Source organism: Anser cygnoides, chromosome 3, assembly GCF_040182565.1.
Source record: "Anser cygnoides isolate HZ-2024a breed goose chromosome 3, Taihu_goose_T2T_genome, whole genome shotgun sequence".
Lineage (NCBI taxonomy): Eukaryota > Metazoa > Chordata > Aves > Anseriformes > Anatidae > Anser > Anser cygnoides.
Genome location: NC_089875.1, coordinates 37,571,130 through 37,584,555, shown reverse-complemented (window position 1 = coordinate 37,584,555; position 13,426 = coordinate 37,571,130). Strand labels below are relative to the sequence as shown.

Sequence of the window (13,426 nt, the reverse complement as noted above, 5' to 3'; positions counted from 1 at the left end):
TATAAAACACATAAAATAGGAATTAATCCTGGCCCTCAAGACCATTTCCAGGGACAAGCAATAAAACAAACCAAAAAGTGGTGAATAACTTGCTGAAGTTCCTCAGTGGATCAGTGACACCGTCGAGTACAAACAGATATCTTGAGTCCAAGCCATTAGAGCACTCTACCTATCTGTGCGGGTCCCTTGGTATTTGTGATTCCAGGACACACCACGGCTTGATATTTCTGCAGAAACATGCAGAACTTCTGGCCAAGCCTAAGAGGCTTCGTGTTCCAGGAGAGTAATGGGAGCAGAAGTGCAGCTCCCAGATGAGTACTTTTCTTAAAGACAATCGTTCAAGGGCCAAAACTGGGGGCTTTGCCTTTTGAATAAATGTGTTATGTAAAATACGCACTTTAAAACAATAGCAACAAAAGCTCTGTGTTGCCTGGAGCCAGTTTTCTATTGTCTTTGGTGACCTCTCGTCTGAAGCGTGGACAGAAGCCAGGCAAAGGCTGGAGTGTGTGTGGCACAGGGAGATGGGAATAAGACATGGCAAGTGCCATTGTTCTCCTCTTTGCCTCCCCGTGAACAACGTTTCGCTCTGTTTTCAGTTGTCAGAAGACATTAGATATCTAAATTACGGTATCAATAAGTGGTCTGTCTGATCACTTGGGTGCATAAAATGTGTTTCACAGAGGAAACTGTCAGATATGTGGGGAAGCCACTTGTGTATTACCAGAGCGGTATCGTGCAAGTTTACAGAAAGTCAGATTCTGAAGACAGCATTTGAACAATACTAAAATAATTAAATTAACAAGAGTCCTAGGGACAAAGGATTAGTTTTCCCAGCAGTCTGCCAGCACGGACAAAGGCTGGGCGATCGGCTCCACATACAACAGGTCTGCTCTGCAACACTCGAGAGCTGTCCTCGGGAAGGCCCTCTCCAGGGGAGCTGCACTGAAACGGAGTTGTTCCTCAAAGAGAAATGAAAACTTACATATGAATGATGGGAGGAAACCAAACAGAAAAATATTATTGCAAAAGGGGGAGGAAAGGAATGAGCTATTATTGTAAATGCTTACCAGCGGAGGACACTTGTGTTAGCTTTTGGCAGAACAAAAGGGCATTGCAAAGAAAGTCAGAAAAGTGCTGGTTTTCAAAACACTTTACAGTCAACTCTGTAATCATAATATGTGCACATAACTTCCAGAGGCTTGAGCAGGGGAATATGAAAATGTCCACGGTGTTTTTCTCCTGGAGACGAGCCGAATATATTATTCCTTATAAAAAATATGGGATGAAAGAAATGTATGGGGAGCACTGTGCCCCCCACCAGCCCCACTGGGGAGCTCCATGTGGGGGCAGCCCGTCCCTCCTCTCTATCACTACTAACATCAACCATTGCTTGTGAGTGGTTTAAAGCACACACGCATCACTCCCACTCTCCAAAAATGCCACGGGGTGCCCGGCTCATGGGGCCCCCAGCCTGCAGATGGCCACTGGTGGGCCAGCTCCCATTGTGGACCATTGCCAGCCCTCCCGCCCCAGTGGGTGTCTGGGCCTGGGGCCAGCAGTGCCAGTAGTAACGATCCAACTGGTGGAAATACTTAAATCCTGTTGAGAAAATGGCCCTTTTATCGGCCTTCCTTAGGTATGGATGGGACAAGCTCATGTAGGTAGAGTAGCAGAGTGAAGTTAAACCTAGGCTGACTAGGTCCACTCTGGACCAGAGTGACAGGAACCCAGCAGGGTGTGGGTGAAGACATTTTAGAGTGATGGAGCACAGCAAGAGCAAATAAATTCAGGGAATAATCGTGTTCTAAGAGGAGGGGTAGGTAAGAGGGATGAAGGAGTCCGCATGAAACACTGTTCTGGTTCAAAAAGTGAGGCAAAGCTTGATCGCTACTCAATCTCCAAACTCTCACTACTCAATCTCCAAACTCAAAAATAGATGGAGGAGACAGCAGTTAGGGAACTGGCACCCACAGCCCTTTTACTCTCTCACCACTTTGAGGTTTAGGGGAAAGAAAAAGTGCAAGGAGGAGCCAACCAGACACCAAAGCTGGCACAAGAGCCTCAGGGCTACAGTCTCCTTCCCCATGCGTTTCCACACAGCAGGTTTAAACAAGGAAACAAAAGGAAAATACGTTTGTGGTGCTGATGTGAAATTCATAGCCACAACAGTTCTGCTTGTGTGTTATTTCATCCTGCCCTCACCTTTGCCTGCACAGCTCTTTGGCAGAGGGTCTGTCTATGCTCTGTGCTGTACAGGGATCAGTGCAGTGGGGCCCAGCCTCTGCTGGCCACTGATCCACAGTAATCACAGAACCACAGAACTGTTTGGGTTGGAAGGGACCCTAAAGCCCACCTGGTTCCACCCCCCTGCCATGGGCAGGGACACCTCCCACCAGACCAGGCTGCCCAAAGCCCCATCCAGCCCGGCCTTGAGCACCTCCAGGGATGGGGCAATGAGGACAATATTAGCAAAGCAGGGAGGGTTTGCCCAGAAGAAGGAACCCAACGTGAGCAGACTGTATAAGCAATGTCAGAGACTTGTTTCTGTAAACAATAAATCACAGACTAGCACAGCTCTGTGTTTTACATAAATTTTATTGTGTTTTGGAGAAAATCATACAGTCAATCAGGTTACTCCAGCAGTATGTAATACGTTTAGTATGTGTGGTCTGGTCTTTTTCTTTCCAGCTACCCAGCATAATTCTTAGCAGGATTTTATGCTTTAAAGAGTAACTAAACTATCAGCATCCTCTGGGACATCTGTTCCTATTGACATTTTTTGGAAAATTCCTAACTATATTCTGAAATTATGAAAAGACATACTGTGTCTTTGTGGAAATTCAATAATATCTCTGTATCATTTCCTAATAGGAGTATCTGAAAATGTTCCTCTTAGACAAAATGTACTGCCAGTGTCAGAGAACATTTTCTTCAACCCAGAGCTTTTTATTTGTTGTATTTTTTTTGTCACACATCACCATCTCAAGTTATTTTTATGAATAAAAATTGAGTGGTTTTGAGTGGACGAAGTTTTTATTCTGAAAAGGCCTCTGGATTTGCCAAAGGGGAAACAAAAGTCCTAACGTAGCTGCAACAGCTTTAACAAAGTACATTTAAAAAAAAACAAACTCCTGGTGGCTAAAGATTAATCATCTGGTGGTGAGGAGGGCATTGCTTAAGGAAGTAACACAGACATGCTTGTGAGTGCCAGCTTAAGGTGCTTGCATCTCCACATATTTCACGGTGCCTCTGTGCCACGGCACCCTGCTCCAGCCTTGTGCTGGCACAGGTGTCCTCTTGTTGCGTTGCGGCTCCGGGAGCTAACCTCGCTTTTAGATGCAAAAGTAATGGGCTGAGTTATTTTCTTGACAAAGGAGACCCCTGCTCCAGTGTAAAGTGTGGGAACACCGAGGGCAGTGCTGGCAGCACGAGGGCGCATGCGCTATGGCATGGGGGCAGGAAGAAGCAGCTCTGGAAGGGCTGCAGATTGGGGTGGCTGCTGAGGACTTTCACCTGAAGTCATGGGCTTACTTTCTACTTTTCTTCATCAGCTTTTGGCCAGTGCTTTCTCTCTGATTTCAGTGGAGTCATGCCCGTTTTCCACAAGTAGAACTCCACAGAAAAGCAAGTGCGTTGCTTGGGAAGTCCCTATGCCCACAGCTACCTGCAGTTTCTCCCATAATTAAAACAAGAACTTCAGTTCCAAATGACCTGCTTGCCTCTTACAACCCCAGGTTACCATTTGTACAATTATTGATAATCAGACCTAACTTTAATACTAGGAAAAAAAAAAAAAGCCCTATAAAAACAGAACACAGTGTCCATATTTCAATCATTAAAAAACAAAAGGAATCAAGGCTTTCCTTGATTTTGGATAGTCCGTAAATGTCTTGAGATAGTACCTGAAAGAAAACAAGCAAGAGAGTGAAACTGCATACATGCAAGAAAAGTGGACAGTTTCAATACAGCTCAGCTGAGGAACCTTATAACATCTCCAAACTGCTTTGCAATCTCTCTGTGTTACTCTGCAAAAGAATATTCCCAAAATATTTATATTTGGTTATTTAATTAAGTGAAAGCTGATAATAATGCTAAGGTTGTAGCAGACGTAAAGTAGAAACCTTAGGAATTCAGAGCACAGGAGCATGTCTACTCCAAAATATTGCAGAGAGTGCAAGGAACCTTCAGGAAAGGTTCACGTTACCAGGCCTGGTGACAAGGTGCCCTAATGCAGGGGAAGCAGTGATGCAACTCATGCTACATTAAATGACTGTCAGGCCCATTTGACTCCACAGGTTTTCTAGCACACTGCTGTACTTTCACCTAGCCGTGAACAGGCCAATACGCTTCTTCTACATCGCATTAAATTTGGATTTTATCTTGAATTCTGGCCCTGCTCCTTTGCCCCTCCCTGGCATTTTGCAAAGTGCATTCCAAGAGCAAGCTGCAGCACACTGTAGGAAGCAGTATGGGTTTTGATACCTGTGATGGTGATAAGCACGTGGCCCAATGCAGCAAAGAGTAAAAAAGGCAAAGGCGAAGGCTGGTAGGGACCAGGTTGCGATGGCAAAACCAAACCACTCCACAATTTCTCCAAAGTAGTTGGCTCCAGAAACATAGGTGAACAGCCCCCCTGCATTAAAAGACAAAATATGTGGTTTTTACCCTCCTGGGAAGTTCCTTCCCATGAAGTCAGCAACCAATACTCTACCGTCCTTATTCAGAACCCATAACAGAAACCTAAAATGACTTCCCTGAAGCCAGTGGAGCCATGTCAAAGTACAAGGAAGGTCTTATCAGAGGCAATTCTAAACCAGAGGTTTCCGGCATTTCACAATCATTTATTTCCATTTGGAGAAGGGCTTAAGAAAGCCCATTATTAGAATTATCTAAATTATAATTATTAACATTTATTGAATTCTTTTCTGGCCCTAAAAATATTTTGCAACTCCACTACCTTTAGGGAATGCAAAATCTGGATCTCAGTCTTGCTAATCAAAATATTTACAAGGGGCAGGTCAGTATCAAGAGGCAAGAAATGGAGCAGGGGGGAGAGATACCAGCATCCACAGCAAGCCAGCAGGAGTCAACTCCAAAAGCAGGACCTCCTGGATCGCTGTCCATGTTTCTCTACAGAGCCAGGCATTTCCTGGTTCATAGCTCTGACTTTTTTTCCCTGAAGTTTACATTTTTAATCTTCCTTTTGCAATGTAAGAAGTCCACTGCTTCTTCTTCCTGGACCAGAAGATTTCCTTCTTTGCAGCTGCCTTTTACACGGCTAAAAACTCTTATTATGTCCCACTTCAATCTTCTTTAAATTATCCAGCCTATTTCCTACAACCTCTCCTCACAGGCCGTGTTTACAGACACTCTTGTTGCTTCCTGCCGACTGTCTGCAGCCAGCTCATGCTCGTCGCTGCTGCTCAGGGAGCATCTGCAGCAAGTGCCTGAGCGATACTGGCGTTTATGCTTTTATTTAGTTTTGCCACAAATTCAACCTGAAAACATCATCTGTCCTGCTGCACTACTTTCCCTAATGACAAAAACATACCTTGAGGAATCTTGTAAGTAACTTCCCCAGGTTTCCTCAGCTGGCGCAGCAGGAGGTCACTGTGAATGTTGATTCCCATCCCCAGCAGAAATAAGAGAAGGCCTAAGAAAGAGAAATGAGAAATGGGTTAGAAAGGCAGCTTCTGGTCTGTCCCATTATCCCTACCCAAGGAATTCAAGCACATTTGTGAGGTTTATCTTTGGAGCACACAGACGTGAGCCCTAACATGATGTGGGTGGATTCTTTTTCAAGTCAAAAATGTGCTGCTACTGAAAAAGCTACTGAACTGGGGAAGTATGAATGATGGATGACAAAATAACCGTGTATCTCCGTGTCAGCTGTGGGATCCCCTACACCGGATAACTTCAGTGTGGAGAGCAATTATGCACAGAAAAATGACCATCCTGAGCAGACTGTTCTGTCAGTCCGACCAGAGCACTTTCAGGTGCTGTGAGAAAAAGTTGAACTTTCCTGGTGGCCACAGTCACTGAGCAGCATAGTCAGTGAACATCGAGGGGAAGGGCAAATGGTGTGTGCATCGGAGATGTGTGCACGTTCCAAAACCAGAGGGCAGGTCAAGGCTCCATTTTCAAGAAGGACATGAAGAAGATAGCTTTCAAGAAGCTATAAGAAGAAAGGCTAAAAAGTCAAGAAGCATCCCTGCACATGGGTTTGTGGGCACTGCGATTGCTCCTCAGGCTTTTTGCCGTCGTGCTGTGGTGTGTCTGTATGTCCCATCCTCAGGCGGAGAGCAGAGCTTGGTGCTACCACGTGCTACCAGCTGGAGCAGCAGATGTGAGGATAGTCTGCTGCCAATTTTCAGCTGCTGTATGGTTGACCTTATCGAGTCCCACAAGTACAGACATTAATGATCTGGAAGATCAGTCATTCAGCTCAGTCTCGCCCTGGCTGAGCAGCACCTACATATTGACAGTCCCCGGGGACATCAAGTGGCCAAGTACTGGGATGGGCTGGGGGGGCTGGGAAAAGGAGGAGGCCAGGGATAGAAAGGATCAGAGAGAAGCAGGTGCTGGAGAGAAACTGTGATAACTGACAGGATACTGGCAGCAACTGAACAGAAAGTTAAGGAAGTAGGCAAAGGACCTGAGGAACAGGCTTATTTTGGGTTGCTGAGGGACAGGTGGCTGAGGTAGCCAGAAAGGTTAGCGTGAGGCAAAAAAGGGTCCTCTGCCTGCCAGTCTAAAAGACCCCTCTTGTACTTTCTCCTGACTTGTCAGCTGCTGCTTGCTCTTTTTCTTTCTGAGGCATCTCTTTTAGCAGTGAAAAGTGAAAAAGAAGAGCAGATAGCCTACTAGCAGGCTCTATACCACATCCACGCTGATGGCAGCCTGCCACAGCCGTGCACGTTACTGCAGAGCTGTAGGCAAGTTTCATTATTCTCATTTTACAGCTGGGGAAAGAGGATCCCAGGGAACACAAATTTATCCAGCATGCCACCGGAGCAGGGAAGGGAACCTACATCCCAGGGCAGCTCAGTCCCCTGGCAGCGAGGCCGTTTGGACAGAGCTGTGGGCATGTACACGGAGCAGTCGCTCACTCGCTGAAGGCTGCTGACAGCTTCTGGACGGCATGATTCATTGATCAGACTCCATTTAGCTGAAAAACTAGAGGCATCTGATTGAGGAACTCTGCAGGTGACATGCCCTACATTTCATGCCACATTAGACACTGAGAAAACCATGTCTGACAGGAATGAAATGGAGGTGGTGGGTGCTAAGAAGCATAGCAAAAAGACTAAGTACTGGTAAAACCTCAACACTTCCAGGAGCAGCAGAAAGTTGGGAAGAATCTGCACAGGAAGAATACATTGGTTTTTATTTGAGATTTTAAGTACTGCTAATAATGTTTTCGCTTTTTTTTCCCCTCATTAAATATATTTTTAATTTATTATGCAAATTAGGCAGTGTGGCATTTACTTTGATAGATATGGAAGCTGTTGCAAAACAACATCCATGATTTTTAACATGTGATGCTGTGACACAAGACTGAACTTTCATCCACTGCCTGAAACAGTGTACGGAAAGTACCTTGGTTACTTTGTACTTATCATATCCAAAACATTTCCTCTGATCTCCATGTTGATTTTCATTTCAAAGTGTGCATTTAAAAATCATCTTCGGTGCAGCACCAAATGTGTAATGCCACCTAGCTGCTCTTGCTCAGTCATTCTCTGAGGGTTTTGACAGGGCGAAATTCAGCTGGTCTTAAGTTACCGAACAGAAAGGAACCTTATTAACATACAAACAGACTGTGCATGATCTCTAATCTTCCCATGTGCCCTACAGGAGAAAAAAGAGCCCTTTGTCTCTAAAGCCTCATTTATGCTGGGGCTTTGCCCTCTGTCAGTCAGAATGGTTGCATCAAGTGCAAACCACCCTGGCAGGGAGAGAAAGCCACAGCTTGCCTTTGCACACTCTCGCCACTGCCTGGTGGACATTTCTGGCCAAGCAGGGGCACATCCCTGCTCAGCTGAGGTCTGAGGCAGCATATCCGCAGCCCGCAGCAGCAGGAGGCTCTTGGGTGGCATCAGTAAAACAAGGCTGGAGATTTGAGGCTGTGCTCTAAGACCCTCCATCTTCATCCTGCCTTCAGAGGTGGCTGCCTAGCAAAAAAATGTCACTGCACATTCAGTTGTTTTATCTGGGCCAGCAGGCAGGTTTTATGCTGATTTCCATCACAACTGATTTGACTCACATGTTCTGTGAAGATTAGGACGTAATTCAAAATGCTGACAAATTGCTTGGAGATTACATCTTGGGAATCCTGCAGCTGTAATTACCTGATGTAAATCTGATGTCAGTGCACCAATCGTTTGGATATTCAGCGCAGTAAATCAGGTAGTACCCCTGGAGGAAGCCATTATAGATACAGAATAACGTGCCAAAGAAAAGCAATTGCAGTGGGAAAGGTCTGCCTCTAGTGAAGAAGGGGTAAATAAATGTCCTAAGGTAGATAAGAAAACAAAGTCAGCACATTACATGATAACATTGTATTTGCAATTTCTTTGCTGTAGGAAGAAAAACTTTAACAAAACACAAAATATAAAAAAGCCAGTAAAGATTAAATGTTGGGAAACAACTGTAACAAAATAAGACCAACAACAAATGGGAACAAGAAATACTGCCGATACCCACATTTTTCTGGTCCCTCGGGACTGAGCACAGGGTGGGAAGCTAGAAATCTCATCCAGAGTCACTGTGGCTTCAAGAATATCTCTCTGCCTTCATTCTCCCTTGTTGGTAACACGAGGAAATCAAACCACAAACAGCACTTTCATACTGACACCTTGCCTGCCCTTTGCTGCCGTACTGCAGAGGGCTGAGCAAAGGAAGCAGTGGAAGCACACGGGCACACTGATGTTCAAAGTCTCCCAGATGAGCCACAAGCACTCTGGAGGAGCTTCCTTGTGGAGAAGACATTCCTGATCCCACCACCAGGAATGACCCCTGAGGGATTTAGCTCATGGGGGGGGTGTGGAGTTGAAGGCAACGTCAAGACCCCTCTGGTTCTCCCATCCCCTGTGGTATGTAACCTGAGGTGTAATCGCCTTTCCCAGCTTCTCCTGCTCCACTCTCGGATCTCCGCTCATCTCCGACACACCGCAGCTCTGTCCTGCTCTGCTCGGACACTTCGACCTAGAGGCAGAGTGATGTTGTTGGCTGCATGGGAGAGCCACTTTGCCCTGGTCTCTGCCTCTCCTCCATGCTTTCATACTCTTCTCTAAAATAAGAAGAGCTAAAAACTTCAGTTTAATACGCTAAAAGCCAAGATTTTCACGCAGTTCCAGCAACCAAAGCTTCCTTAGACAAAAGCTGTGCTAATGCTAGCATAAACATTTGTAGGAGCAAATAGTTTGTGATTGTGTGGTTTTGGTTGTCACACATTCTCCACCTGAGGAGGGCATACCCCTCTTGACCTGTACGCAATCCATATCATTTTAGGGAGAGTGAAGTGGAGACGTTATATTCAGGACTGTTAAGTATTTTCTTACCTGTCCAATTAAGTTCTGTACATGATAAAATCTACACTCTTCACGTCTTTCTTTTGGCCTCTCAGGCTTTGGATGGTGCTTATTATCGCAGTATATAAGCTCTAGTGGTAAGCAATCCACAGCCTGGGTTGCCAATATCAGCTTCAGCAAGCTGAGGCATAAAATGTCATAACACTATAAATCTAGCTTGAATCTTATTAAGCATGTCTAAAAGTGAGTAAGCCGAGTACAAGCAACAACATGTTAATGTATTCACTGCTTTCCAGAGCAAGATAAGCCAAATTGCTGGCAATTAAGACAGCTATGATGCCGAAGTACTAAATATTTCTAAATACAGTGAAAGCTAAGAGGTACAGAAAATATTTTTCAGGCAGTGGTATCACGAGTCACACTTACTAAAGCATGGAAAGGAATGCTCTTTGGAGTACTGTTACCAGCTATTGCTTTTGTCCTTCAGGAATGAGGTGCTGGAGTAGGCGAGGCCAGCTTTAGCAATCAGACCTGCCTGTTGAAATAATACTGGCAAACTGGACCCGAGCAGCTATGAGAAGTGGGACACTCCTAAGTGGAGACTTGGAGAAAGCAAATTGTACAGAAACATGGGTTTAGGAGGGGAATTTACACAGCAGATTGGAGTGAGACCCTTTGTCAAAAACAGGTATGCTCGAGACTCTCCTAATTTCTCTAGCTGGTACGGACAGAAGTTCCCACCCTAGCTCCTGTTCCTCGTCTCAGCTCCTGGTGAAGCTGATGCTTGCCACGGCACTGCCTGAACGTGCTGTGGCAGTACGAAGGCTACAGGTGCTCACAAGATGGTTCTTCCAGCAGTAACGGGAGGGCAAAACTCAGACATGGAGCTACCTACCATGGGTGCCGTGGATGCAGGACAGAAGGAAGCTCCGTGCACGGTGTAAGCACAACCTCAGGGGAGCCAGGAGGTGCCAGTTTTTGTTGTTGTTGTTGAGGGGATAAATCCTGGCATCAGTGAAATCCTGACTCATAGTGATTTCTGAAAATTCAACACAGGATTTCATCCAATAATCTGTGTTGTGGAGCAACTTCTCTGAGGAAATCTGCTTCAGTTAATCCAGAGGCCAGACTCAGTTCCCTGTGTCTGAACAGTGCCAGAAGCCTTTGTTTTAACACAGGGCTTGTCAGCTTGTGCCACACAGCTACCTGAGGGTGCACAAACTATTCCTGATGGGTTTTGAAAAGGCAACTGAGATAAAATGAGGACAGTTAATAGGATTAAATAGTACATGGAAGAGTCTGCATCTCTGCTGAAATTATTTTGCAGTGTGCAAATCAAAAGAGGATCAGAAGCCACCATTTTAGAACAACAGATCAAAAAATGGCCTTTTGTATTTAGACCAATGACAAATTTGACCTTTATCTTTCAGTGCAATATTGATGACTAATCCTTTAGTCCTTTATTATCTTTACTGGCCGAAGGCACTGCATCTGACTAAACCATTGCCAACAGCTTCCTTTTAAATGAATGAATAATAAATTATTCATCTCCTTTTCCATCGTTTATTTTCCAGAAGAACAGGTTTCAAACAGAAAATGACTTGACATTGCATCAAATTTCATCTCACAGGTATTAGTCCAGCTCCCTTGAAAACTATGGAGGTTCCAACTAAAACTGGGCGAAACCAGAGGTTTCTTCTTCTTTCCTTGGAAGGTGGAAATCTTTTCACCAATGTTACCATAATCCAGTAAGAGTGGGTTCTCAGACCTCCTCCAACAGTGTGTTAACTGGAGGCATTTATGCTGCTGCTGTCTTTTCTTCTCCAGGGCCCAGGTGCAGTAGTTCAGGCAGCAGCAGCTCGTGCTTTTCAGTCTAGAAACCAGGGGTGTTTCCAGTGCGCATGAGCTATTTTATACCTGGGGCAACTGCGTTAAGCCCCAAGATACACTGTTCAGCCGGGAGAAGAGAAGACAGAGAGGTGATCTGACCAATGTTTATACATTCGTAAAGTGCAGGAGGCAAATGGATGGGGCCAGGCTCTTTTCAGGGGTGTGCACTGATAGGACAAGAGGCAATGGCCAAAAGCAGGAACACAAGAAGTTCCACACAAACATGTGTAAGAACTTCTTTACACTGAGGGTGACGGGGCACTGGAACAGGCTGCCCAGAGAGGTTGTGGAGTCTCTTTCTCTGGAGAGATTCAATACCTGTCTGGACGCTTTCCTGCTCAACCTACTGTAGGGAACCTGCTTTTAGCAGGGGGGGTGGACACAATGATCTCCAGAGGTTCCCTCCAACCTCTGTGATTCTGTGACCTCAATGCTATTTTATTTGCACGGACAACTAGCAACATAGGAGTTTTTGCTATAGATGGTCACTTGACCATGTTGGTGGGGAGCTGCTGATGCCCTTGGCATATCTGACCACTTGGGTGAAGGCTGAAGACATCCACGAAGATGGATGTCTTCTACCTGGGCTATCTGTGATGCCCTGCAGAAAGCCTCTAATTATTCTGGAGACTTCTGGATGTCAAAGGACACGTTGCAAAAACATCTGCTGCTGAAGGGTCTGTGCTAAAAATAGGCACATACTTTCTCTTTTTGAGACCAATCCCATAAATTATTTGTGGATTGCTCTCTGAGTCAATTTTTAACTTTTACTATTTTTGAGTTGTATTATACTGATTCTCACTGAATACTTGCAGAAGACTGCTGAGTCTATTCTGCATGTACAGTCAACACCAGGACACAATCTGGTAGCTCATTTTCATGTGCCAATTCTATTTTTTTCAGTTATTCCAAATAGGATTTAAACAAATGTAACAGTTAAAATGTCAGTTTCAAGCAGTAGGCAATCTTGCTATCAGTTCAAAAGGACAAATACTTTCAAAAGTGAAACAGAAGGATTTTAACCCTCCCTCATTGTGCTGTCTACAGATACCCTGGCATCACAAACAACAGTAGAGCTTCCTTCCTCACCTCTCTATTTCTCTCCTCATACATCTCACTCTAAGCTGCTTTGCACTTCCTCCTCATTCCCATGGACTTTGCAATAGCCCCAAAAGGTCAATAAGACAGGAATATTTAAGCAATGAAAGCATGCAGGTTATTAGGAGCCAGTTGTACGGCACAGGGTGGACCACGTCCCTTTTGTCAAGGAGGTGTGTGCAGTGAGACATGCTCTGGCGCAGCCTCGAGAATCAGTTCTGGCTATGACCCAGGCGACATGTACACCAACAATGCTGGCACGCAGGAATGCCTGCTGGGCTGCTGAGCCTCTGGCAATACCTGCTGTAGGTCCAGGACAGACGTCAGATCTCCTGACTGCAGTACTGCAGTTGCACATCATCTCCTGATGTTCGGAAGGCTGTAAAGTCAGGAGCTGAGGTCTAGCTGCAGCTGCCTGCGGAGGCTGTGTGTGGCCCTGGGTGACCGCCAGCTGCAGGGCACCTCTTCTTCCTTGACCCTTCCTGCATTGTTGCAAGTGTTTGGGACCATCAGAGAGCTGTAATCACTTGCTGGTCCAAGGCCCAGTTCTGTAGACTCATCTTAAATCACACAAAATCATAGAATTGAAGGGGTTGGAAGGGACCTCGAAAGATCATCAGGTCCAACCCCCCTGCCAAAGCAGGCTCCTTAGAGCAGGCTGCCCAGGTAGGCGTCCAGATGGGCCTTGAATATCTCCAGAGAAGGAGACTCCACAACCTGCCTGGGCAGCCTGTTCCAGTGCTCCGTCACCTTCACTGTGAAGAAGTTCTTTCGTATGTTGTTGCGGAACTTCCTGTGCTCCAACTTGTGGCCATTGCCCCTTGTCCTGTCCCCACAAACCACTGAAGAGAGGCTGGCCAAATCCCTCTGTCTCCCACACCTCAGGTATTTATACACATTGATGA

At 45.6% G+C, this 13,426-nt stretch overlaps 1 protein-coding gene across 1 annotated transcript in view; it reads right to left on the bottom strand.

Annotated features, from left to right (window-relative positions):
* Positions 1-2,574: 2,574 nt before the first annotated feature.
* The window catches only part of SRD5A2 (steroid 5 alpha-reductase 2), a 28,419-nt gene continuing 17,567 nt past the window's right edge, over positions 2,575-13,426 (bottom strand). The window contains exons 2-5 of the mRNA XM_048052106.2: positions 8,352-8,515; positions 5,552-5,653; positions 4,483-4,633; positions 2,575-3,902 (exon numbers count right to left, since the gene is read on the bottom strand). Of these exons, the coding sequence (XP_047908063.1) occupies positions 3,836-3,902; positions 4,483-4,633; positions 5,552-5,653; positions 8,352-8,515 (484 nt within the window). The 3' untranslated portion in view covers positions 2,575-3,835. The remainder of the gene's footprint in view (positions 3,903-4,482; positions 4,634-5,551; positions 5,654-8,351; positions 8,516-13,426) is intronic.